This window comes from Parus major, chromosome 5 (assembly GCF_001522545.3).
Source record: "Parus major isolate Abel chromosome 5, Parus_major1.1, whole genome shotgun sequence".
In the NCBI taxonomy this organism is placed as follows: domain Eukaryota; kingdom Metazoa; phylum Chordata; class Aves; order Passeriformes; family Paridae; genus Parus; species Parus major.
Window position 1 is genome coordinate 36500001 of NC_031774.1, and position 27614 is coordinate 36527614.

Consider the following 27614-nt stretch of genomic DNA (forward strand, 5'->3'; position numbering starts at 1 on the left):
TTCAAAGTCCTTGGCAGCTGGATGGCCAATGGCCAGCTTCTTCTCAAGCTGTCCCTAAAAACCTTTACTCTTTGAGGAGCAAGCTCAGAAGAGAAACCCCTCTGCTTTCCATAGGTCTTCTCCCTATGTTCTAAGAACTCCTCAGTCTAAAAAAATGCTTAAATAAATGGCAAATTATTTAGACATCTCTTCTCTCTCTAGCAAAAAAACCCCCACAAGTCAAATCCAAGCCCTCCATGACAGAAACCATGTTTTAAATTGGAAAAGGGAAATTTTCACCATTCATAAGATTGCAAAGGAATCAGAAAGTTCACAGCTCTACCAAATGAGTGAAAATGCCCTGGCTTTCATTCAACTGCACTGTTAGTGGGAGTGAGGAGAAGTCTCCCACAAGCCACAGGAGAAAACTGTGGGATTCAGACTGGAAAAGTAGCAGGGGGAGGATGTGAACACTGTTAAAAATAAAACTTATCAGACAACAATTGAATCGTGAGAATGTTATCTGGTTCAACAGGAGCATGAAAACAAATAGGCATTTCAAGAAGAGGGTCACTAGCAAGGTAAATAACTTCAAAATAGCAGGAAGTGACCAAGGAAATGTGCCAAGCTGAGGGCAACAAAAAAAGGTCTCTCCAACAGCAGAAGACAGTTGTGGATACAGATTCCAGTGTCACCCTGCATGCAGCTGTGTGGCACTGCACCCACCCCTTGCACCCCTGGCCACAGTAAGGCACAAAACTGAAGAGATTTGCACAGGACAGTGTTTAACATGACCCAGTGTTTATTGACTCCTGCAACATTTTTTTTTTTAATAGTAACAGGAACACAAAATGTGATGTGTGGTAAAATACTACTAAGGGTTTCTACATGAATCCAATGCAAAGTGCCAGCATTGTTGACCAGCATACAACCTGACAAGAGAAGATGTAAAGATAACTCACTCTCAGATATCTGCTGGGAGTACATCACAGTCAAAGTAGAACTAGTCATTTGCCTGCAAATAGACACATTTTCTTCTAGATGCAAGTGGTGTTAGAGCCAGCTATTTTGCAACAACAAGAAATACATATAATATATTCCAACATTTTAAAAAACACAAAGGACTAAAACTGTTTAAAAATAGAAGGGAAAAAAAGAGCGGAGCTTTTTAGACACTATTTTGTAAAAGTCATTCTTCATAGAACCAGAAGTAATCTAGAAAAAAAGATTTATTAGAGGCTACTTTGCTCAAAAGGCCAGTGGTCACAGGTTTAAGAATAAAAACAGTCTCTTAATTTTCAGCACTGATTCCTGGCCTTTTTTCCTCCCTGTACAGCAAAAACCTCCAGTTGAAAACTGCAGCTTTGTGGCTCTGCACATTTTCCCATGCAATTGAAAAGGCAACCATGTTTTTTAAAGAGCCACCAAAACCTTGCATGACATGACATGCACATGCAGCATGAAACATCTTCACAGATATGAACAATGAAGGCACATTACCTAAAGATTTAAAAAAAAAAAAAAAAAAAAAAAAAAAACAAAAAAACACCCAAATTTTTGAAGGATTTAAAGTTAAATGCCTTAGATAAAACATTCCTTTTCACAACTGGCTGACAAGTGCTGCTTAGCCATTTGATTTAAACAGCTTATTATGAAGAGAAAACACAAGGAAAAAGCCTCTTTGAAATACCCTCCCCACTGTAGCAGCCTGCTTCCCTCACAGACAGATAATTTCACTCTTACAGAGCAGTTTGCAACAATTCTAGAGACAGGCAAGAGAAATCTATGTAGGAAACATCACACCTGTATATTCCTACATGACCAACACCCCCCTACACCCCATCCCCAGTTAAACTACAGCTTCTTCAAGGAGATCATCACACTGGAAACAAAGTAGAAATCTGAAACAGAGGACTGAGGAATTAGTTCCAAGCTCTCAAGCCCTCAACTTTTTTTGTACTTGATTACGAGTGTTAATAAAGGCAACATTCTCTGCCACAGAATAATTGCTCTGTCTTTTATACATGTAATATAGATGAGGAAGATATTGGCTAAAAATGAAAATATGTACTTTTTTTACGATAAATGCAACTATTCTGCTCCATGCACCACACCTGTTGCTGACCGCTGCAGAAACCTGGTGGTAGCAACAGTGATAACTGAAGTACCTTCCTTTTTCAGCCCTTACACTCTTTTTTCCCTTCATACTTTTTCCCTTCCACCACATTGTTTTTCTACTGTTCCAGGCTCCAGTAAGATGTGTACTAACAACGCTTTCTAGTTTATTTTTAAGGTTACAGTTTCTAGAGGCAAAGCAGTATTTCCTCTGTTTTATCTGGTTTTCCTCCTTTTAAAATCATGTTGGAGTTTCAAATTTATGTGCCATTATCAACTTTGCCTAGTAATACAACAGGTTGTACTCCATCACCTTCTCTAAATAGTAATGCTGTGCTGTCTTTTCCAACACTTCTCACATTTCAAAGGGTTACCCTCTCACTCTCAAGAGCCCAAGCTCTTTTGCCTCCCACATGAATATTTCAGAATGAGAATTTCAAGTAATCACTAAGTTTCTGTCGAGTCTCTGGTGTGTTACTTAGAAGCAACTGTAGTAGAAGAATGTTTTTTCCTAGCATTAAAGGACATTTATCATGTTCTTTGTCTTTTTCTAGTCTTGAGTTGTAAGAATATTTATCACATATGTTCCCTCATATTCCTCTCTTAAGGTGCACAGTGGTTAGGCCTGTAAGACCAGAGCTGGATCTCTGGGAGAAAATAGAGAGAATAAAGGGTTTCTTAGCACTGCTGTATTTACATCCAGCATTCATGGGCAGGCTGAAGGATGCTCAGCTTTTCTTTCTGCTTAAAAAAACACTCCATTTTTGATTATCATTTTTTATGTCATGAAAATTATTTCCTTTCTGTCCTATGCAGCTGCTACCTTTCTATCACTGACGTTTAACAGTTGCCATAGCACACTACTTTTCCATTCCCTGGCTCAAGTGCAGCCCCATCACAGCACAACAACCCAGCAGAGCATGGGGAAGCGCTGCAGGGACCGGCGGTTCGGACAGACCACCTTCACCACCACGGGCAGGTGGAACAGGAAAATATGGGACACTGAAGGGGGCATCTATTTGGAACATTTAATAGGGTCTGACATACACACAGACAGATAAAAATGAATGCAAGTGAGTGTATTAGGTTGAGAACAATTAGTGTGAGTGATAAATACATCCACTGCCAGTTCCCAGCTTCATTAAGAGCTATTCTGAACTGCATAGTAAGTGCTGGTTGTAGAAGTTTAGACAGATTGGAAACAGGTCACCAGTTACTCATTGAGTCTAATAAGTTTAAAGAAAATAATGGAGAAATAAAATGTGTGCTTTGCCATTGAAAAACTCTGATCTCAGAGCTTAGGCACAGCAGTAATAGTTACCTGGCATCACAGATCAATTGAAACAGAATTGCAGTTTCATTCAAATTACATATGCATGCAAAATTAAACAAGTGTGTTCACTAAGAATATGCAGCATAAAAATCAAGTCTAAGTTACCCATTATTTATCATATATTTGTCAGACTGCCAGACATATCTTTTCCTTTCAGATTCATATCTATTTCACACAGAACATAGCAGATGGAGAAGTTGCAAAGCAAACACTTCTCTACAAATCACTGGCCTTAAGGGCCAATGCATTGTGTGCCATAAGCCTTCCAAGTTTACCAGACTTTTGGGAGAAAACAGCTGCTTTACCAAACTGTGAAAATAGAAAAGATACAACTCATCCTGCTCAAAACAGAAAAAAAAAGGGTTTTATGAAATTGTGAACAGATACATAATTATTTTCTCCTCAGTACTGGGACACAAAGGACAGTACAGCTGCACAGCTAGAACGTGCCTCTTGAAGAGCAGACAAAATCCAGAAAATGTGATGACTGTGTAGACAAACATCTGGGAAGTCATGTTACTGAAGAGCTGAAGCAATGTTCTGTGCAGAAAAATGATGAACAATACATCAACAGGTCCATTTGGGACAGACCATAAAATGACACTCTACAGATACCTGATTTATTTCCCATGTCCTATATCTCTCTGTGCCCATTAGCAGTCTGCCAACTGATTTTAAACTTGCAAGGCTTCTTCCCATTGAACTAGAACTTTTTTTCCCCATAAAGTGCAAATAAGACTCAGTTTTTTATCACTAGTTCCAATGACCATTATCTTAGTTACAAGAGTGATCAAAAGCCAATTGGCTGAGCCACTACCACTAGGCTTGAGTATCACATACTCTTTTTTTTTTTTTTTTTAACCCTGGTTATGTTTTCCAGCAAAAGGCAAAGAGCAAACAAGTCTTTCTTCTACCAGATGCAGCATGACAGGAGGCTGCCTTGAGTACCATCAGCGTCAGATGCACATGCTAGACACGACCAGTGCATTCTTGTGCATAAAAATGTTTTGCCCTTATTTGCTGGAAATGGAAGTCATCTTTGGGATCTTATTTCTCACAAAGAGTTCATGAACAGTTGATTAGTCTTCATTAAGAGGTGCTTCTCTCTTCCTTGCATCTACATCAAAAAGAAAAAAAAAAGCAGGGAGTTAAATCAGGGGGTTCTGACTATATTCAACTGAAAACTAGAAACAGAAAAAAGTTGGTTTATTGTCACTGGACAACACTTTCCATTTCAGAATCATGGTATGAATCCACTATGTGGACTGAACTGCTACATGATACCACAGCATGTTAACAAGGACAGTCACACAGAGATCTTGTACATTTGTCATGTTCAAATTGAAGACAATTCATGCAGTACTTAAGCAGCCCAACAAACTCTGTGACCCTAGATCAGTGATACTTTCCCCTGCCTCCTCGTGGCCCCTTTTTCATGATCCTCTTTAAGGGTGAAACCAGCATTTGCTTTGCATATAAGCTACAGAGATGACAACAGTCTGTTCTGAAAGTCATTTGACTACAACTTTGCCCAGCTGCACACATTCTTAAAAAGACAAATGCTCTCCACACTGTATTTTGAGGAGGTAGCCCCTGAATACCAGATCTTAAACTGGTCTGAACAGCAAATCTTAGCTCATGGTCCCAGGTAGGGTGTTGGAACACATCTGGATAACTCAGTCCATGACTCATATGCCATTACTACAGCAACAGGCAGTGTGGCTGCCATTAGAAAGCTGTGTCACCTCTTTGTGGGCTTCTGCCCTTTACTAATACAGAAGACAGACCCTATTCAGAAAATTTAGAGAACACAATTATTAAACTTCCTGTGAAAGTCTAAACAGGATACTAAACAGGGTTTGGAGGAGCAAAAATATACCTCCCAAGTAACAAAAGAGCTGACTCCCTGTGACTGGAGTAGCCACACGGGGTAGGGAAAAAAAAATCTCAGTCATTTGGGACTCAAATCAGAAACTGTCTCTCCCATTCTCCCCATTTTGTTCATCAGAGATTATAGGGCCAGGCCTGAATCTTCTGTCACAACTTCTCCACATAACTGACTAGAAATTAGAGGTGAAAAAGCTTTTTAAAAATACATTACCTATGCTTGTAGCTACAGAACCTGTCTCTGACTTTGGTAATATTAAAATGCATTAAATTCTCTCTGGTGAACATGTATAAAAAAATCATACCAGTTAAGTTCCTGAACTTCTTTTTGGCTTCTGCTCTTTCTTCGGCATCAAAATACCACACAGTCATGGCATACCTATAAAAGAAAGAAACCTTGCATTTCTTTCCACTTTTGATATTAAAACAGAGCACTGGAGTTTTATGCTCATGGAAAAAGCAAAAACAAAACTGGATTACTAGACTAGAGAAGTAGAATGAAAATGACACATCTTTATATGCAAACACAGACAGCATTTTAGTGTGTATTTTAACAAGTCAGATAGAAATGTAGGTGAGAATTTCTGCTGGAGGCACAAAAGAGAGCACAGCCCCTGGTAACAGAGGGCAAAAGTAGCTTCCAGACCTTTGCATGTTTTTCTGTTCAGAGATGCCTGTAGGCAGCTTGGGGACTGCCCTGCATCACACCAGCTTCTCACAGCCTACTGACAGATGGTAGCCCCAACAATCCCTACAGTGCTACAAGGGCAAAAGAACAACCCAGCACCTCCCAGCTAAATAGCTGTGCCCAGCTTGGAAGATTTCTCCTGTCAATGGTTAAGGGCATTTTTTCCAACACACGAGGATATGTACCATTCGAGCTTGTTCCTCCTTACTTAATGAGAGAATTCCCAATTACTCAAAACCAGGAAATTCACTCAACATATCTCTCTATTTTTTATGCACACGTATTTAAAGGTGATGGCTATAATTTTGGATAAAAATAATTGTAGAAGAGATTCTTTGGGCTTTTTCCTAGCCAAAACCAATATTAATATGCTTATATTAAATATTAAATATTTACCTGGTTGCATAAGAAGGCTGGACTTCATGTGGGTTCCTTCGATCTGACCAAAAAAAAAGTAATCGGTCAAAAATCGGCTCAACATCTGCTACATAGGACTTTCCTTCTGGGAATATTCGAAGAATTCCACCATGCAGCTGAAAGAAAAGGAAAGATTGTTTTTTGCACATATAGACAGCCACACACTCACATGAAAAATGACTTATTTCTTCCTCCTCCACACTCAACAAATGGGGAATAAACATCTAATGATCAACGTGACAACTACGTGACAATACTGGAAAACCTTACTGTGTCTCTTGGCCACTTTGATTTTACCAAACAGTTTTGTTTGTAATGTTTCAGTGTAAGCTTCTGTCTGAAGCAAACGAACCAAGGTAACACCAACTCTGCAGCAAACACTGAGAAACTTCTGAGATTCCAGTCACATTTCTATAACCAGTGAATAACACAGAGCTGCTCTACCTGACCAGTCTGAGATCAGGGTCTCTCCCCAACAATTGTTAGATACTGCTAATGGTATTTCAGAACCCATTCCTGATCATTTAGGAATTAACTCTTACACCTTGAGAAGAATGAAGTCTGTTCTATTGTTAAGATCTGTAAAACTTCTCGAATGTATTATAGATCCCAGCCATCATTTCCCTACTGGAAATGGTTTCCCTGTGGTTTCTCTACCATATAATTCCTGTCTTTCCATGTGCCATGATTTTCAGGAAAAAGGTCTGGTGATCTGCACACACTCCAGAAACTTCAAAAGATGAAGATGAACCCTGCCTCCTGCTGCTGCTGTTAGAGGGCTCTTTGGAGACTTCAATGCTGCATCACAGAGAGCAGGGAAGATGCTGTCAGTGCAGCACTAACCTGACGTGGTTTTCAAAGCCCAATATAATTATACTCTCATATTTTATACATTTATATAAAATTACTGTCACTTCTACATAATAAACTCCATCAGTGCCCTGCATTTCAGTTAGCTTTTCTTAGTGCTCACTTGGGCACCTCCTCACTATTTGGATAAGGGTGCAATACACAAAATAAGCTGGATATTTGCATTTCCTCCCACATTTCCTCCATTTTATTACTTTGAGATGTTTTACTGTCATACTCTCTGTAACAGGATGTGCTTTTCTGCAACACTGCATTTTTCAATGGCATTGCCCCTGTATCTGAACTCACAGGGATTCACAGTATTTACATGTGCTTAAAGAGCATATTGGCCTAAAAAGAGGTTAGAGAACTGAAAACATGGGACAATTTTCAGTCAATAAACCCCATGAACAGTTTGTGCTGTATTACAACAACAGACTTGCAAAGAGACATCCTGCAATTTTACAAACCCTTCTTTTGTTTCTAATTTAAAGGTATGGCACATTCAAGGCTGACTTAACTGCCTTATAGTAATATAGGCAGAAACAAGAGTTCCATCCTGTCAAGAGACCCACTGGTGGAATCAAATCACGTGTTTGTACCTCTTCCCAAGTCCCGCTGCCTCACAAATAAGAAAAGTCAACTGCCTGAATATCTTCTGCAGGTTAGCCTGAAGTATCAAGAATGATAAAGTCACAGATTTGGGCTGTCATTTTACTCTTCTTCCAGAATCCACTTATTCTGTAGTGAATTTATTTTCTTTTTCTGCTGTTTCCCCTACAAAAGTGTTAAGAGCATACAGCCCAGTGCTTATAGCTTTATTCTATAGCAACAAAACAGTATGTGTGTAGAATGGGAGAGAGGACGATAAGGAAACAGTTCAGATTCTTACTTCCAAAGCATTGCAAAAAACACCCAGAGGGGAAAAAAAAAAAAGAAAAAAAAAAAAAAAAGAGATGAAGAATGGACCAGCAGTTCAGAAACTCATCAGAGTTCACAGAAACAACAGACAGCTCCAAAGCTCTGCTTCCAAAGTAGTTTTTCCTTCCTGTTCTGCCTCAACCCCTTGGCTTACTCACCTTGGAGTCCCAGTTCTTATTCAGGTAATAAATACAGGTGATGCAGCGCCCATCACCATTTGGATTGTCCACATGACGAACATACCCAGTTCCATTTCCAGGATAGCAAGCAACCATAGCCTGAAAGATACAGGTTGTAAAATAATTAATTCTGCAAGATGCCTACCTTCAGTTTTAATTTGCTAAGCATCCTCCCACCACCAGTTTCGCTCAGTACTTTTCAAATGATCAATCCAAAACCTAGAGCAGACATCACCTGAAGGTATCTCTGCACAAATGTCTTTCACAGGACTGCTCAGCCACTGTGAAATTCAAAACTGGAAAATAAATACTCTTCATAATTCACTAAAATAAATGGGGGGGGGGGGAAATTAAACTAGGGCACTAGTATGCATTGTACAAGCTTGTTACAACCTACGTGACTTTGAGGCAGTTTCAGCTGAAATTTGATTGGGTTCCTACAGATAAGCAGTCATCGCAAAACTGATTTTCCAGTCATAATGAAAGTAGAAAGCAATCCCAGGATGTCATGCTTTACTACCACCATCCTCCTCTATTCATATCATCCAGTCATTGTCATATACACCTCTATGTCCAACTCAGAGTGAGGGTCCCCAGGAGGTGTTGGTAAAAGTCCATAGAGCAAAGTCTGCAAAAAGCTGCAACTCCTTTGCACTGTGTTTGCACAGGGCAGTGTATGTTTGCTTTCACAGACTGAACCACAGAACTAACCAAACAGCTTTCAGAGCATACTTCTCTCTTTGATCATCTTCAGACTTGCTGATACAATCGCTTAATTCATGGTTTAAATTTCACCTTGAATGATGAGATAAGCCTAACATGCATTACTCCAAACCACATGACAATCTTAAAAGGTCTTAAAAGGTTTTTTACAGCAAAAACATATTAAACTTAGTTGACTTGATTAGCAATCTAAGCAGGATGCAGGGAAGAGCAGGTGAGACTGCTGGTAGGGTACTAGATCTTTGTCTCAGTTACTCTTCACTATTGGGGCTACTTGGCAGTGATACCAATCACCCCTAAAGCTGTTGCCATAGAAGTCTTATTCTCACTCCCCTGACATCTCCAGATTGCTTGCCAGTATTAGAAACAAGAGTGATGGGAAGTGATGGACTAAATTCAGTTGAAAAACTGCAGATAGTGTTCAGGTGTGGTTTCCACAGAGATGAGGAGAGAGCAATTATCACTCCTCAATCTGTGTGCTTTGCTCCCATAAAGAAGTTGTGCAGGAAGCACACTATAGGCTCAAATTCAGCTCACTGTCCACCAGGATGACCTTAGGGTTCCCAGGTTCCCCTGAGGAGCAGAGCTGCTGGCAGTCCCTACCTTGTTCTTCTGCAATGGGCCCTTCCTTCCCAGGGGCAGGAGTCAGATTTGCCCATGTTAAATTTCATAAGGTTCCTCTTGGCCTGTTTCCCCGGTCTATCTGGTTTCCTTTTAGTGGCATAGTGGCAGCCTTGCCTTCAATGGCATCAAATGGTCCCCCTCAGTCTGGTGTCTTCTGCACAGTTGAAGAGTACACTCTGCCACCTGTTTCACGTTACTGATAAATAAAGGTGCTTAACGCAACAGGTCCCTTGACGGATCCCGGTGGTGCCCCATTTGGTAGCAGCACCCAGATATAATACATCTGATTGACCATGACCCTCCAAGTCCAACCATCCAATCAGATTTTTACCCATCTACTTTTCCATTCAGACCATAAAACCCTAACCCTAACTTCAGATATGACAGTATTTTACATGCTGTCCCACAGAATGAGGATATGATTGTACACCATTTGCATGACCTGCTCCAATGATCTCATATGCACAGCTGATAATGTAATTGATAGCTGGAGATTGACAGTTTTGGCTTTACTAAGAGCAATTGAAATTTTTATCTAGGAACCCTAGAACTCTTGTTTTCTTCTTCCAAGCACATGCAAAAGGTATGCTGGTCTCATGGCACATGACCACTACAGCATAGCACATGCTGGTTTAATCACAAGGAAATTTTACTGTGCCAACACCAGCACAGAAGCTACTGCCAGCCAGCGCGGTGGGTCCCTTGAACTCCCTGCTACCAAGATAAAAATCTATCCACAGGAGTCAGCCAGGTGTGGATTAACCTTCCTCCCCACAACAAGCAGCAGAACAGTACCTGCAGGCAGCACTAAGTCACCAGGACCCACTCTCCACACCTCAGGCCACAGACGCCTAGAGACTAGCGGCCTGCAGGGTCAGGACATCATACCAAACAAAAGCAAGTACTTTTAATTCCAAGTAATAAGCCCTCTTCCATCACACCTGGCAGTTAAGGTAGATGCCTTGCTGTAGATCCTGTCTGCTCTGCTGTCACTCTGCCGCTACAAATGGCTCCAGAGTTGCACAACATTTCAGCCTGATAATAGCAGTAAGGGCCAGCCTACAGCATAGTTCTTGAAACAAGTTTGTTAAGGGCTCAAGTCTGATGGAAACCACAAATCAGCTGTATCTGCAATGTAAAAATGGTCTGAGGGAGCTGTACCCTCACAGGGGAGGATAACCCACCTTGTGCATTCCTCCATCCCAGTTACTAGCACAGCACCTCATACAGACCTCCACCTACCCCATGCACAGTGAGCTGCATTAGGTCTAACAATTAAAATAGTAACCTTTTGCAAAATGGGATCTTAATACACTGGGAAACATGACCCTCATGCCCCTGAAGCTGCTCCATCACTCCCCTTCTCAACTGAGCAAGGAAAGAAAACATAACAAAAGGCTCATGGGTTGATAAGGATAAGGAGAGATCACTCGCCAGTTACTGTCACAGGCACAACAGACTAGACCTGGGGAAACTAACTTAATTTACTGCAAATCAAATCAGAGTAGGATAGCAAGAAATAAAACCAAACCTTAAGACATCTTCGCCCTAACCCTCCCTTCTGCCCAGACTCAGCTTCACTCCCAAGTTCTCTACTTGGGCAGTGGTGGGTCCGTCTTGTACCCAGCTGGCATTGGCTCTGCTGGACATGGGGGAAGCTTCTGGCAGCTTCTCACAAAAACAACCCTGGTAGCCTCTCAGCTACCAGAACCTTGCCCTGCAAATCCAACACATCCTGAGAACTAAGAGTACAAAGGAGAGGAGCAGAGACTCTGACAGTCGGGCAGGGAGGAGGCCAAGGGCACGGGCACCTGCACCACCAGTAAGCCCCAGCTCGGCAGATCCCTGCTCATCACACCAGAGGGATGATGTGTGATGGGAATACAACTCTGGGGACTGATAATACCTTGTTTTTAAGTCAATGTACAATACAAAACTGTGGTGGCCTTAAGTCTCTCTTTGAAGAGTAGGCATTACTCCAAGATTACTGAACTGCCTAAAAATCAGTCCAATATTACTACTATTTTTAATGCCACAGACAAAAAGCTACTGAACAGCAGACTGAAAAGCAGATCCTAAAAGGAATTTAGGTGCTTTATTTACTATGGAAATCTAGGCAAAAGGCCAAAGTTTTCCCTGGCTTCCCCCACATAATATGTTCTCTTAGCAGAACATGTGCTTTGTCTCCAACATTGATGCATAATTTATTTATTTACAGTGTGCACCTTTTGCAACTGCAACACTCTGTCCCTGGAGATTAAGTGGAACAATTCCCACAGAATCCTAAAGCAGGAGCCACACTATAGCTTAACCTTCAAATAAGCAAAGAGAAAAAGGTTTTCCAGTAGCAGTAGCGAAAGAAGAAAAGCAGAAGTGAAATATCCTTTTTCCTGGCACAGTGAATATTTGAATGAAACCTTGAACAATGAAGGGAAATCATTCTGGTCCTCCTAGAGACTGTAGAAACGATATCAAGTTTTATCAGAGCAATGGCTGGAGCAGCTCCAGAGCAGATCAAGCTGGCCTCAGCAGGGATTCCAGCTGTTAGCAGTACTTTTGGATTCATTTAAAGCAAACAAGAAACAGGAGATGAGATGCGTGACCCAGACTTAATTTAGGTAATTTGTGAACACTGGTATTTGCCAGTTTAGTGCATGGTCTAGCTACAAAAGCCAGAGGCTCAATAACAATAATCAAACCATTTACCAGGTGTCCACGTGGAGTGTTAGTAAAAAATGTTTCCTACACTTTTGGCTATTGTGTACAGAAGAGCACATTCCATTTTTGGAAGCAACTCCTCTCTTCATTAACCAACTCCAAACCTAAACTAATCAAACTAATTGTAGCAGGGAGTAATGAGCAGGAGTGTACCTAACTTTTTCAATACAATCTATTACAACAGCTGTTGATTGGCTTAACTTCCCAGTGTAAGCACTCAGAAAATTTCTGCAACGCTCCCCTTTCCTAAGGTAAAAAAAGAAGAGTTTGTCTTACACAACAGCTAAATAGTTAAAAACTGATATCCACATGCATGCCTTTGGAGTCACACATACACACCACCATATGAAGACCAATGCTCTGGTAGTCAACAGTCATAAATTAAACCCTACAAAAGTTGGAAAAAGAAAAGCAAATCATCAAGACTAAATCGTCTGCCCTGTTATTTTCAGAGATGTTAGCATTCCCAAGAGGGTGCAAATCAACCACAAATTAAACAAGTAGCAACTCTCAGCTTTAGAAAGGACCCAGGAATCACCAGTAAATTCCACATTGCACAGAAGTTTGCAAGAAAAAAAGTTATCTATCATTGAGTCTAAGTATGACACTCAAGTCAGGCAGAGAAATCTGCAAGTCAAACTGCAAGACACTAGCAAAGTCTGAAGGCAGATAAAAAACAACTGTCCATTGAGAGGATTTTTCCCTGCCTCACAGTGCTTCTAGCAAGCAGAAAAACAAATTATCTTAACTGATGGCCAGGACCATGCTGTGAGACATGATTTACAAAATAAACAATACTAAAGCAGCCTGATACTTAGAACATTTCAGAAAATATCTCAGAGAGATGTCTGTAGGTGGAAATGAACAGTGCTTAACAGGAAGCAGTGGTGACACTAGGTCAGAAGTAGCAGCTCTCTGTGCCCACTACCACTAAACCAGGCCCTCAGTGCACCTCCAGTGCAGGCTGTATAGATGATATTGTAACCCCTTACTAATCCTGTATTTTTCTCTCAAAATTAGTATGATCTTTGCAACCAGCAGAGAAAATCCTGACCTGTGCAACTCAATCCTGCCAACACCAGCCACCCTTGCAGTTTAAGCTAAAGACTCTACAATATGCTTTTCCATTTTCCATATCACATTTTTATTGATATTGCTGAACAGCAGCTACTTTTTATCCTTTCTGTAGATCATCTCTGTGTATAGCTTGGACATCAAACAGTTAAATTCAGAAGTTACGCATAAAGTTAGTTGAAAAGTTCTATACAGGCATAAATCAATGCTGATCTTCAATATCACTATGATGGTTGTCTAGAAAACCAAGGTATTAATAAGAATTAACAGTGCTGTAAGCCACTGCAGCTTTCACATATATTTTCATTTGGCTGCACACTTCTCAGACTTCAGCCCAATATGTGATTCTCAGTTCTGAACCAGAGAGCAAACAAAAAATTGCTTTTGACCAGTCCTCTAAGAAATGAGGACTACCGGGGTTCACTTGTCTTAATTTGAATGTATATTGTGCTCAACCTGATTCTAGTTCATAGATGTGCACAGTCTTTACATCCAGAAGGGGAAAGGCACCCAGCATGCTCTACATTAAAAGAACATGAGTAGTCTTACATTTCATGATCAAAGGCAAGAGATTCTCAGTTGAGGCTTGACTGACACACAAACGCTATGGGGTGTTTCTTAAGTAATTTCTTATTGCACCCAATTGCACCCAAGTGTTTTCTGACACATACCTTATAATGATTAAGTATAAAGTATTCATGAACATTATTAAATATTAGTTTGTTTGAATTTATGAAAGTTAAAATATTCAACTGCTATACTGAAGCATGAACTGGGAACATTGATCTAACTTAATACTCTATAGAAAACAGAAAGAACAGAGAGGAAAAAAATATGTTGAAACACCAACAAATCAGAGACATTAGCTTAATGCCTGTTGGAAAGGGAATCACCTGTTCCAAGAGGGAGTAAAAATCTGCTCACTTCAGTCAAGCAACACATGAAATGGGCTTCAGTGGCAGTATTGCATGAGAAACTGGTCCCTCGTTTCCTCACCGTAACTTGGTTATCAGTCTTCAATCAAACTGTTAGTTGTAACTGTATAAAAAAAACATATTTCCATGGATAGAATTTTTACCAGGTGGTCTAGTACCTGCTTCTCCTCACAAGCAAGCTTGATCATCAGATTCAGATCTTCCAGGAGCTGAAAACTCATCTCTCCTTTTTTTTTTTTTATTTCGTCTTTTGCATGCACCATAGCTTATTTGTTGTTTGCAGGTATATAAAAGCACTTTAAGAAATTTTTGAGGAACAGCCTGAGGGTGGAAATTGTGGGAAAGACTATTCTCTCATCTGCAGGAAAAGGATGCTAAGATGCTGGTTTATTTTTGCTAACCAACCAAAAATCTATTACCTGATAATATTCTGATTATTGTAAGATGGAAAACTATCCCTCCTTGTCAAATTTCTCCTAAGAACTAAGGAACAAAAGAACTTAGAAACAAAGAACTACCCATGAAAGCTCTGTTCATGGATTACCTCCATACCACACAGTTGTTGATGACTGGCATGTTATCTAGTTGCAGCTCAAGGAACCCCTGGTAAGCTTTCAAATCTTATTGAATGTGTCTGTAAAGAAGCCAGATCACACACTGATGCTGCTTCAAAAATGAGCTCCCCGGTAAATGAATCTGTGATGGGGTTTAGGAAGCTTTCCTAATGATTGGCAACAAAATTTAGGTTTTTGTAGCCTATTGATATGAAGGACTGTTTCAGCCTGTGAGTACTTTTTTTATTTTTCTTTACAGAACACATTTAGAAATAAATCTGGATGCCCTTCAAGTTCAAGCTGGCTGCCAGAGCAGTGCCACTGTGAAATGGGAAGGCAGGAAAAGCTGTGCCTCGTGTAGGCAGTGGCCATCTGCAGCTGTCAAGAGAGCAGGGAGCATTTGTGGACCAGCCTTTGGAGACAGCAGTGTGCTCTGCTGAGCTGCTCCCATTGCTGGATACCCACCCCCGGGATCCCACAGGATCCTAAAGTCGAGGGGCAATTCTGAAACTCAGAAAGGATCCGACAATGGAAGAACTTCTCCAGGTTTCCAAGGGCAAAAGAGTCCCAGGCATTCATCTACCATTGTACACTGTCTACACTGCTCCCATTTTTTAAAAAAGCCAAGTTAACTAACACTGCTTTCAGACCAACACCCAAATTCTCCGTATTCAGCCTCTGGGCAGAGCAAGAAGAAAACAGAACACTGAAAGTTAAGGAAACAAATCTGAATAGAATCACAACTGTCCTTGCATCTGGACGTGAGCATCTCTGCCTGTTGTAATAATTAAAAGAATTAGCCTCCTTTCTTGTACGCTTAATTAATCTACGTATGTCTGTGCGCATGTCAATTAACACTTTTCTTCAGAACTCCACGTGCTTCGCTCATCTTCTGCGAATGCAAAATCAGGCAAGGTTTTTATTTTACATCCTCCTCGGAGTGAAAAGTACTCTTCGGTGGGTGTTAGTGGGTCGCCGTGCCCGGCACGCACACAGCGGCAGCAGCGCCGCAGGAGCGGTCGGCGCGCCGCGAGGAGCAGGCGTGCCATCACGGCAGGACCTGCAACTTAAAAGGCTATTGCCAGTGAATTAGTTCAGTCAAGGATATTCAGATTAAGTCTCCAATTAGCAGCTGTAAACATGCGCAGTGCAGCGATGTATCAATAAAGGCTGTTGAGTTGAGAGAGGCCGGCCGGCCCCGCGGCCCGGAGCCCTGGCTCGGGGCCAGCGCGCTGATGGCTCAGCGACAGTGCTACGTGCGGAGCGTGAGGCGATCTGCCATCAAATGCAAACTTCGCTCCGAGAGCGCTGCGGAGAGGCTGCGGAGGGAGCCGGGGAAAGCCACACACGCAGAGAGCACACAGGCGCTCAGGGCACTGCTCCGAACGGGCTGTCCCTCCCTCCCGTGCTGCAAGCGCAGGCACAGAGCCTTATCTCCCACACTTGACAAAAACAAAAAAACACCGTCTAATTACACTAAGGATTATTTTTGCCTTTTGCTGAAGCTCTCTTTCATCACTCAGAAAACTCTTTCAGTCCTCTCCTCTCCCCAAAGAACCAAACCTGGCCAAGCTGCACTAATGAGGAAGCATCCCAAGCAATTGATGCAGATGGAAAAAGCATCCCCTGTAATGAGCCCTGGGGGACATCGTGACAAGCACCACCCCCGCAGAAAGGCAAATTCATAAATAAGTGCAAGCTCATTAAGGAAATCTGTAAGGACTGTCCCTGTATGTTCAGTTTCTCAGCAGGGAATAAAAGCCTGGTAAGCAGCACAGACATCCTCTGAGGAACATTTCTCATCTGTGGGGTAGAAAGATAATCTCACAGTGCCTGAAATATTCCAGCCTTTCATTCTTCATCAGCACATCAGACCTTTTCAGTTCTGCTACTAGTCACCCAGTGGATTACACCACTTTTTTTTTTGTTGTTTGCAACATTTAAAGAACTGCATATTTTGATGCTCTTGTGGTTGCACTAATAAAGGTCAGGAAAGACAGCCACAACATAGGCGAACTTTTGCTGCTGTTGCAGCTGCCTGAGTTGCCAACATCCTTTTCTTATTATTACCCATTTATTTTTAGCCTGTGGGCCCCCGGGCAAGTGAGGAACAGTGCCCACAGGGCTTTTATCAGCTCACATTCGGTATGCAGCGCCTCAAACACTTCCCGAGAGCTCACCGGGGGCAGCCCCGGACATCCTGGCAGGCAGAGGTGATCAGCCACCACCTTGAAGCAGGTGTGCCAAGGGCACAGGGGCCCCAGCTGCCAAGAACAGTCCTTCCTTGAGGCCACCACCCTGGACACCTCTTGTGACCCCGCTTGATCCCACCACACCAGAGGCAGTGCCACACTAGGGAAACATTCTCCTTTGCCCTCTTTGGCTCAGTGAAAAACACCCTTCATTGCCACAGAGGAATGCAGGGTTCAGAGAAGCACCATCACACTTGGCAGGTACCCCAAATATGCCTCAAGGGCCCCTGTCAGCCTAGAAGCCCTGGGCAGCTTCTAAGGCTGCTAAGACATCACTGCACTGCATAAACAGAGAGATCAACGCTCTTAAGTGCTTGTTATCACAGCACCAACACCAAATTAATGCTAATTGATGAGACCAGTTATCTCCTATGCTAATTTTGGAAGGAAGCCATCTGACTCGCTACCCACACATCTTTTGTCTAGGTAACAGTATCCTGCATAAGATTTTGAATTAATATTTTAAGTATAAAACCCATTAAAATTGTCTATAACAAATTACCATCAGAAACAATTTCTACAATGGTTCTAACATGTAGTCTTTCCCTCTAAGGCTCTGCCTGCACGTGAAGCTGTACTGCTGTCTACAAGTGCACTTTACAACAGTGCAGTCTCTCAGTTAGAGTGGATAGATGTGTATTCAGTGACACACCATCCTTCTGTGCAGGAAGGGAAACAAGATATTCAGATTCAAGGGAAATTTGTAACAATAAAACTGTACACCTGTTCTAAGGCTCGGCAATAAAATGTATTGGTAAAGGAAACCAAATGAATCTTCCTAGTGCTTTAGTGCCTTTCCTCTCACCACGTACACAGCTGGTACTAGCACCACTAAGGTATGTGTAGACAGACACTTGGCAACTCTGAGCAAAGCAAGCATGCGTACACAGACATGCACACACCACAAACTGACTGCCAGTCTTACATCTGCGTGTCTTAAACACAGTCACTAAAGCTCGCAACTCCTGAGCAAGGAAGTCTGCTCCTTAACCCAGCCATGGACAACATTGGATTCCGGATTTGAACACGGGCTGCTGAATTCCCACTTCCCTTTTTCCACTGGTCAAGTGTCTCCCACGGATTTATGCTGCCACCACCTGACCGAAGAGACCAACCTGAAGGCCAGCTGTGTTGTGGCCACTGACACTGGCTTCGAGTCTCCTGCTGGCGCTCCTGCAGAGGGACACAGCCATGCCTGCTGTTTCAGCCTGCTCACACCTCCTGCTCTGCTTTGCTCCACTCTCCTAAGGAGCCTTACCCAGTCATTGCCACCACCACAGCTCACTGAAGCAGCAGCCCCTAGGAGATCCTCAAGGCCCAGTACAGGACTGAGTCTCACAGCAGTAATGTTCTATGGCATCAAAAGTACTTTTTGCAGGAAACACTGCAACTATTGAGCAAGGGAGGCAGTCTCTCTGGTGTGAGATCAGGATGTTTCCTGAGGATGCAGAAAGCCTGAAGTGTTCTTTCTGGCTCACTTCCCTCCTTTTTCCTCTTCCTCTCAATAATCTTTCATCTGGCAGCCAGTGTGACAAGAGCAGTATGTACTCAGAGCCACCACAGGGGAAGGCAAGGCTGAGCCAAGCTGGAGGTTGGACAGAGGCTGCTCTCCCAGGATGCCAGCTGGTTGGGCAGCCAGAGGAAGCTGCCCTCATCCCTGTCTCTTCCCTGGGATGGGGATGATAGTGACTGCATAGACATGACAGGCTGTGGTAAGAGCAGGGGTAAGAAACCACCTGGTGGGGGTCCTGCAGCTGAGATATGGGGTACAACTGCATCTCTGTGGTGAGAAGCACAGAGGGCAGAGCTTTAGGGTTACATATGCCCATTTTGCTATGGGGGTCAAATAGGTACTGTGTCTGCCCATAGCCATGGTCACCACTGGCACAACCAGTGGCTTTTCTAACTGCAGCCAAAACATTATACTAATACAGCTTATAACTAGCAGCAGTAGCTTCTACAGATGGTAAGTAGTAAAACATGCTTTTAACCAAGTGCCAGCAAAGAAAAAAAAAGTATTTGTTTCAGTTGCAAATATCCAAGTGTAAAGAAACAAACAAAAAAGCTACATCAACTACATTTTCACTCTTGCCAAGAAATTATCAGTGCAAATGTGAGATTGCACTGAGCCTTTAAGTCACTGGATAAACATCAAGTTATGCACTCAGGTATCTTGGTAAAACACACAACTTTGACACTGCAGTGTTTGACCACCATGAAACGCTGAATTACACCAAATTTGGCAGTGAGGACCAGCATTCACAAATCCTCCCACTGCTCCTTCATGAAGAGGAAGTCTGTAAAACAGTTAACCAGGCACTGACCCTTCCTGTTGGCCTGCTTCACAGACACCATGCACATGCTCCACACAGAAGATGACAGACGGCAAGTTAATTTACTTAGGTGGAAACTTTGGTGAATATTGCCAAGAACAGAGTTATCAATACATTCTGGGGGACTCTCCTGTTTGTGCACATCTACTTATATTACACGGCTTTTACGTCTTAACAGCAGGACATATTACAGCAATTATGGTGAATCTTTTTCCAAACCACTTCTACCAGATTTCCTGTTGGAAAACAGAAGGGGAAGGTGCATTTAATACATAGAGTCTTCAGCAGCAAGCACAACACCCTAGGACTGTTAACAACCCAGGCACAGGTAACATGAGGACTAACTGATGCTTCCCCCCTCCCATCACTTTAATATCTTCTCTCTCAAATTCTCCTGGTTCTGCTCTACTTTTTCTACCCACATGGTCCAGTGAGGGACTGTGCAAGATGCTTTCCTCACTCCCAGGAGTCTCAAGGCAGTCAGGAAGCTCCATGCCAACCACAAAGCCCACTGTTCTCACACCCCAGGCTTTCCCCATCCCACCACACACTGCCTGTTCCTCTGCATGCATTACTGGAATAAATGCTACTGTTAATGGTATTAAGACAAGCTTTCCATAAGACAGTCAGTTGCAAAGGTCAGATAAAAATCATAACTACTATCTATTTCATCAAGTGAGGCTACTTGCTGGCTCCCAAGAGACCACATAAAAGATGACCTGCATTTCAAACGTAAAAAAAAAAATTATATAAAGACCAGGGATGCGTAACTTTTCCTGAAGTTTTCTAAACATATTTAGCATAGTCGAAGACAAGCACCAGAATATGTGTTTCAGGTCCCATTGATCTGAAAGAGCCTTTAAGAAAAAGTAGTTAAGTGAATTGCTGAACTGAAGCCAAAATTTTAAAAACATTTGTCTTATCACTTTGTATAAAAAATTACAGTGCAAGAACACATAAGCAATGATTAATTATATTATGACTTACAGACAGGAAAAATGCAGACATATATCTTGTTTAGATTTTCAGGTCCAGAAAGAAGCACAGAAAAAAAGAGTATTTATTTTGACCAAAGGATTCACATGAACTACATAGATATAAGAGACTCAAAAAAGACTACTTTTTTTGCTACAAAGTAGGACGTAATTTTCTGATGTTTGGCAAAAGACATGGCTACTCTGCCATTTCCAACTGTAAAGCTTTGGACAAACTGTGCTGTTTCCAGTCAATGCAGATAGAGTGCTATGCTGTACTCCTGTCATTTCCACTGCTCATTTTTATCTGGGCAGCTAAACATGAACATTTAGTAAGCCCCCATGGAACCAGTATGGTCAGCAAAAATCTCTTGCACTACTTTATTTGTGAAAAATCAGACCAATAAGTAGGTTGTTTAATTAACTGCTTTCTACTAAGTGCTTTGCATGTTGGCACTAAGTTTATTCACCTACTAATCTTATCGAAGCACAAAGTCAAGAGAAAAATGACTGTAGGGGAAAAAGCTCCTTTCTGTCACTGGGAGATAGTAGATGCCTACGTGTGAGTGATGGAGGGGAAACAGAGCTTACAGCTCTCTCCTAATCCTTCACAGAATGATCACGAGTGGTGTGCTGATGGAATGATGTGCCTGTGAATAGTTTAAACATTACTTGACATGAGTGTCCTTCGTGATCTTACTTCCTCTCACTGACTGAACAGAGAAACCTTGTTTTTCTGACAAACTCTAATCTCTTTTCAAAGCAATAAAAGGTCTAAACCAAATTGTTATGTGGTGCTATGCATCAGTCAAAATCTCTGTCCAGCCCCACCAAGTCCTGTACCACTGCATCAGTTATTCACCCTGAAGCCCACCACAGCAGCCATCAGCCCTAGGCACAGGTACCAAAAGCAGTTTCCAAAACACCTCTTCCCAAGAGCTCCTCTATTAATAAACCTTACCAATAAAGCCTTTTCACAGAAGCTTAGGGAGACGTGTTGTTGGCAGCTTTCTAACAATGTTGTCTCAGTCTTCAGCTTTGTGACAGAAGGACTACAACAATGACAAATCCAACCCAGGGCTTTTTAAATTCCCTCAAGCTGGTATGCACACTTCCTCCTTCTCCTTAGATGTAAAACCAGTAACACTTACTCCCTTCCTCATTCTCTCAAGACATCCATTGCAAGATGAGTGAGCACTATGGGGCCTGCTGGTGCCAAGGGACCACTTGCCCCTGGCCTGCTACACAAAGGGGAACTCAATCCAATTAAAAATGGAGCAGAAAAAAGTGAATACCTCAAAGAAACAAAAAAGAAGAAAGTACCTGGTCTTAGTAAGAATCTTGAAACATCTGATAGAAGTATTGATTTCTTCCAAATTTATCATTAATTTTGTCCAGGAAACATCAAAAATCCATCTAATTAAAAACACATTCATGCTTAGATCATTGTGGTTTTATCTCCCTCTCTCATACATTCCACACACATATGGGAAGGACTTGCAATATTGTTGAGCACCATCACTTCAGGAAAAAAAAAAAAACAAAAAAACAAACTAAAGAAAAATTTGTTCAAAATGGAAGAGAACAGAGAAGATACTTCCATGTAATAAATCAAGCAAATTTCTCAGGAAGTAACATACAGGATAAGTCCTGTATTACATTGAGCCACCATCCAGACAAATTTGGAAGTCAAAGAAAGAAGAGTTTACTGTGAAATCAGATAAAGACATTGGAATTAACACAGCTGGAATTATTAATGCAAAATAACAAGCCATTTTTACTGTGTACCTCCTGTACTGCATCAGTGTTATGAGAATCAATGTCCATTTTAACATATCCTGCTATTAGCAATGAAGTGTATGTAATGGACTGAATTATTCATTAACAGTTACCTTGGGAAAAGGCATACAATTATTAATAGCAAGGATCATTAGGAAGAAATTCTTTGCAGAAAGCATGATTAGATATTGGAATGAGCTGCCCAGGGAGGTGGTGGAGTTACCGTCCCTGGAGTTGATTGGAGGTGGCACTCAGTGCCATGGTCTAGCTGACATGGTGGTGTTCATGGACTCAATGATCTCAGAGATCTTTTCCAAACTAATTGATTCTGTGAGTCCATGGCCAGCTCTCCTCCCTACCAAAATGCAAGTTCAGCAGGACAGGGTGCTGAACTCTGAATCTTGTCATTTCCCCAGTGGCTTTCCCAAGGATACTGCACCTTGTGATGCCACACACACACCCCGTAAGTACAAAGGACAAACACTCCCCATACACAGAGGCCTTAATGCCACCTGTATTACAGTTACACTGGCACTCAGTGAGCAATGAGTCCTCATATAAAAGCAAACTGAGTGGCATGTACTTATTTAGGTCTTGCAAGTAAGTGATCGAGCTATTGGCCAGCACACCAGTAAGGCAACCTCTGCAAGTCCCTGGCATTAGGAGCTGACATGGCACCAGCAAGAACTGCTACCAAAGCAGGCATGGCAATGAATAAGAAGTTACTGCAGAAAATGCATAACCAATATGAGAGATTGTGGAAAATGTGACTGCTTTGCCACCACTGTGTAACACCAGAGTCTAGCAAGACTCATGAAGAACTGCTGGACTGCAAAACTACAGACAACAATAAAAAAATTGCCCTGATGCCACATGCACAAACTCAGGATAAACAGACCATGAATATATTTACATTGCCTGAGAGCACTGACATTTCTCTTCACTTATAGGATGAACCACCTTCTGCCTTTCTCTGTGACTGTGGCTGTAAAGCACGTGGACAGGCTCCTGGGACAGTGTGATAAAGGTCGCTGGGTGGATACAGACTTCTCTGACAAGAGGAGGAAAGGAGAACCAAGAGAAGTCACCTGGCTGCCAAAAGCTCTGGTGTAACACACACTGAAGGCAGTTTGTTTTTGCCACCACCTACCTTGAAATAAATTTGCCAGTGCACTACAATCAGGCTTTTAAGAGTGATGATACATAACAGCTACTGAATTCAAGCTGCTTGCAACTTCAACACCTGAGTATTAACTCAAACACCATTCCCTAGAGGCTTCCCATGCTTCTGAACCCACTTACAGACATGTGCATCATTGTCTGTAAAATATTGATCCATTTCTCCAATACCCTGACCCTGATGAAAGAAGAATTTATCTGAAAGATTCTCCAAGTGCCTCCTTCAGAGAAGTAGTTCTTTTGAAAGTTTCAAAAGTCATTAAGAATAATTTGATGAAGAACAAAAACAAGTGTTAATATGCCCAAGTTTATGCTCCTCTAATTGTCAAGTAAAAATTATACATTCCTGTGTATAATTAACCAGGCTAACTAATCTTGCTTGACAAACACAGATATAAACATCAGCTTTGACACTGAGCCAAAGCAACCACACTAGGATCTGTGCCAATGCTGAATTCTTCAGTCTCATATCATAAAACGACTTGTCTGTTGTATTTACAGCTCCAGTGGCTCTGGACTCTGCCGGCAGCTGGCCAGAAGAACAGATTTGAACTTATACATTATGCCAGAACATGTGCATTTGATTAGAAGAAAGAAATTATGCATATTTCTTCTGGATGGTGGTATTCATCAGACCTCCCATTGTAAACTAATTGTAAGGCATGTTGCTACCCAAGTATCAAAAAATATTTTGTAACATACAATAAGCCTCTCAAGAGGCAGTACCTCTCTTCAGCCTAATACAGCTACAGTTTTCTGTTATCCCACTCTTCAATTCAGTAGCTCGAGTCAGAAAATTCTGCATTTCCCTGTGTTTTAATTGAAAAGGAAGGATGTCATAGAACAGCACTTTCCTTTCTTCATATAAAAATGCAAAAATACCATACCTCATTACCTGAGTTATGAGGGAAATTGTAAAACTACTCCTGTGACATTTCATCCATTTCTTCAATCCTCAGGAACAGAAATCTTGGTAACAACCTGCTAGGCAGATCATATTTCAGAACTTACCTAGGAACACCCTATCATGTGATAGGCAGAAGAACCCACTCTGGTTTCCAGCAAACACTCACTAGCTATGAACTGTCACCACAAAAGACCTACTTCTCCTGTGACCATTAGAGAGGGTCCACCACAATTGGGATGAGCAGGGTGCTGTTATGGCAACAAGCAGAAGAAGCAAGTTTTTGAGAAGGTTTTGAGTAGTCCCCACAGGGACTTCTACATTAACTAATCTCACACTGAAAACACTTTTTTTTAACTTCAGGCCATACACTTGACACTGAATGCAAGCAGTTCTCTTCTAAGCTGAAACCATCACTCACAGACTTCCTTCAACACAGAGCACTCTTAAGATTATGAATGCTTGCTTAATTTTCTAACCAGCAGGACTCACTGGTGTCCAGCAGGTGCAAGATGGGCTTGGTCCCCAGTGGCTGCCCTGACATGGATTTCAGCCCTTGGTGGTACCCAAGAGGGTATCTGTGACTCGGAGCAGGACGTGCTGCTCTCACGACAAGGTGCAGAGTCCACTCAGAGTGCAGCCACACCAGTTCAAAGTACCTTCCAGCCCTGGCCGTGAGGACCAAGCAGCTGCTGGCAGCACGTCAAGCGCTGACTCAGCTGAGGCAGCCCGGGGCACTGATGGCATTGCTCTGGGACCCTGCCCAGTCACAGGGAGAGCTGCCCTTCTCCAGCAGAGGAAAAAAAAAGAAAAAAAAAGAAGAGAAAAGAGGAATACCATAGCTTCTTAGCAGCAGATAAGTCACCCAGACACCCCACTGCAAACACAGCTTTAACATTTCCACACACCAGCCTGCCAACCTGGTTCCTGCCACACTTTGTCCACTGCCTCCTCACATCAGGGACTTCCAAGATTCCCCAGACTCTGCACAGTCTTTAAAAAAAAAAAAAAAGAAAATAAAAGAAAAAAGACACTCCAAAGACACTCCACTTATCACCAAAACAAACATTTATTAAGTCTTGAAGGAGAAATTTATGCTACAGTATTTTTCTACAGGGCACCCCCTCAAGCCCCTGCAAATGTCAGCTAACCCCAGGAAGGAACTTCAGGACCTGGGGAGTCAGAAGCTGCAGCACATCACCCTTTCACCTGCAGTCCCTGGAGCATCACCTGATCCAGAGGGCACTCTGGGTGACTGGCCTCACAGACAAAGCTGCAGCTTTGCTTCTGACCCCAAACACTGACCAGATTTTCTCCACCAAGCAAAGCTCCAGCAGAGCAGTGACAGGTCCTCAGAAACAGAGTGACTTCTGTCCTCAGGCCAGAACATCCCTCTGCACAAGAACATCTTCTCACTCTGAGAAGACTGAACTTGGGTCAGTTATGCCTCAGTGATGCCCTTAGCCATTTACCTGCTAGAAAAGGGGAACCACTGTATTATCTTATTAGAAAATGGAGACTAGCTGATGAGAATTCAAAAGCAACAAGCAGTGCATTGTGTCTGTCAACCTTTAACCATGTTTCAATCATTTAACCAGCTAGTATTTTAAAATATGACTACACCAAAGATAGATTTCTATCACTGCAAAGATGAAAGGTTACATTTAATGGTCAGCTCTCAAATGTCAACCAGCAGCTCCTATGAATATCCAGCACCCTTGAAAATTTCAGTTCTGTTTATTCTCTGATGCAATCTTAACTTTCTTGAAATTAATTTGGAAACAGCACAATCCTACCTTACTTGTTTCTCTCATTTAGCTAAAAGGAAAATTTCCTTTATTGGACAAAAGTTGTTCATGTCTTATTATGTTTGTATAGCCACAAAATATGAAGCACTTCACACTAAACTAACATAATCTAACATAAGTTCATTTACTAGGCAAATCTTTCTCCAACACTTAGGCTGATGACTGAAGTGATATTACTTATTTAAAAGTATAAACCTTTAAATAATGATGGGATGATAGAAGTACATTTTCATAACAAATTGAGTTACTATGTACCTAAAGGCTTATATTTTAAACAATTTTTTCTGAACTCTTAGTTCTGACTAATATCTATATCCCAAAACAGTAAGTTACAAGAGCACATGTCCCACAAAGAAGTTCTGGTCCAGCTGCCCAAGAACATCCCACATCCATACAAATGTTAAGCAGTGAAAGTTTTGTGGGCATTCATTTGCGTGTATAATCCACCAGAAAAAAAAAATATGCTGAATTTGAATTTGGGATTTGTGAGTATGCATTCATAAGGCTTCAGATGATAAGCAGAATGGGTAGGTTTAATGGCGGAAATGTCTTAAACCGACGTGGGAACCTGCACGCACTGTAGCAGTCAGTTGTTAGTCACAGGAATAACCTTCCTGCTGAAGGCGTCCCACATCTCAGTTACAGACAGCAGCTGCTATTCCAGGGCCTCACATACCCATGGTACTTACTATTATAACAAGGGGATTGGTTACTATTAACATCTGATGAAAACTTCTCTGTATTTGATTTTACATGCAATATTGAGATACTGAGTCCCTTTTAGTCCTGTTCTGTTGTGCAGCACTTCCATGCACTGTTTGGAGTCTGACAACTTCCACATTAAAGCATGAGCCAGAAGTCTTTCCTTATAACAAACAGCTTGCTGTCTATTTATAAAATAAGTTCTGTTCATTACTATTATTTGTAAAAGAATGCCTTCCAAAACACCAAAACTCTGTTTTAAGATCATCATCGTCACTGCCCAAAAGACAATTCTTCCCACCCAGCACCAACAGCCTTTATTCATTCAGCTGATGAATTCTTTTCATCAGAACGAGGTTTTCCAAATACCTTGTCAAAAGGCTGGACAGCCTCCCTTCATTCCAGTCCAACTCTTGAGTAACCTCCCCTCAACATCCACCCTGACACACATCCCCTCACTCCCCACACACCCTCTTAGCCAGAAATGAATGCACTTTCAGTAGTAAACAGGTAAACAGAAGTCACCCAGAAAAAGGATGAGGATGACCTCAAAGGTGTGCCGAGGCAGGATGATTATTTATACCTCCTAACATCAGGCTCTCAACAGAAATAAGTGAAATCCAATCTACCCACATTTTAAAACACATCTACCCAAGCTTTAAGTGAACTGATGATCAGTATTTCAGT

General features: G+C 41.8%; 1 protein-coding gene across 1 annotated transcript in view; it reads right to left on the minus strand.

The window, feature by feature from the left end:
• Positions 1 to 758: 758 nt before the first annotated feature.
• Positions 759 to 27614, minus strand: part of EGLN3 (egl-9 family hypoxia inducible factor 3) — a 28867-nt gene continuing 2011 nt past the window's right edge. Inside the window, exons 2-5 of the mRNA XM_015632024.1 lie at positions 8348 to 8467; positions 6399 to 6535; positions 5620 to 5693; positions 759 to 4544 (exon numbers count right to left, since the gene is read on the minus strand). Coding sequence (XP_015487510.1) covers positions 4507 to 4544; positions 5620 to 5693; positions 6399 to 6535; positions 8348 to 8467 — 369 coding nt within the window. The 3' untranslated portion in view covers positions 759 to 4506. The remainder of the gene's footprint in view (positions 4545 to 5619; positions 5694 to 6398; positions 6536 to 8347; positions 8468 to 27614) is intronic.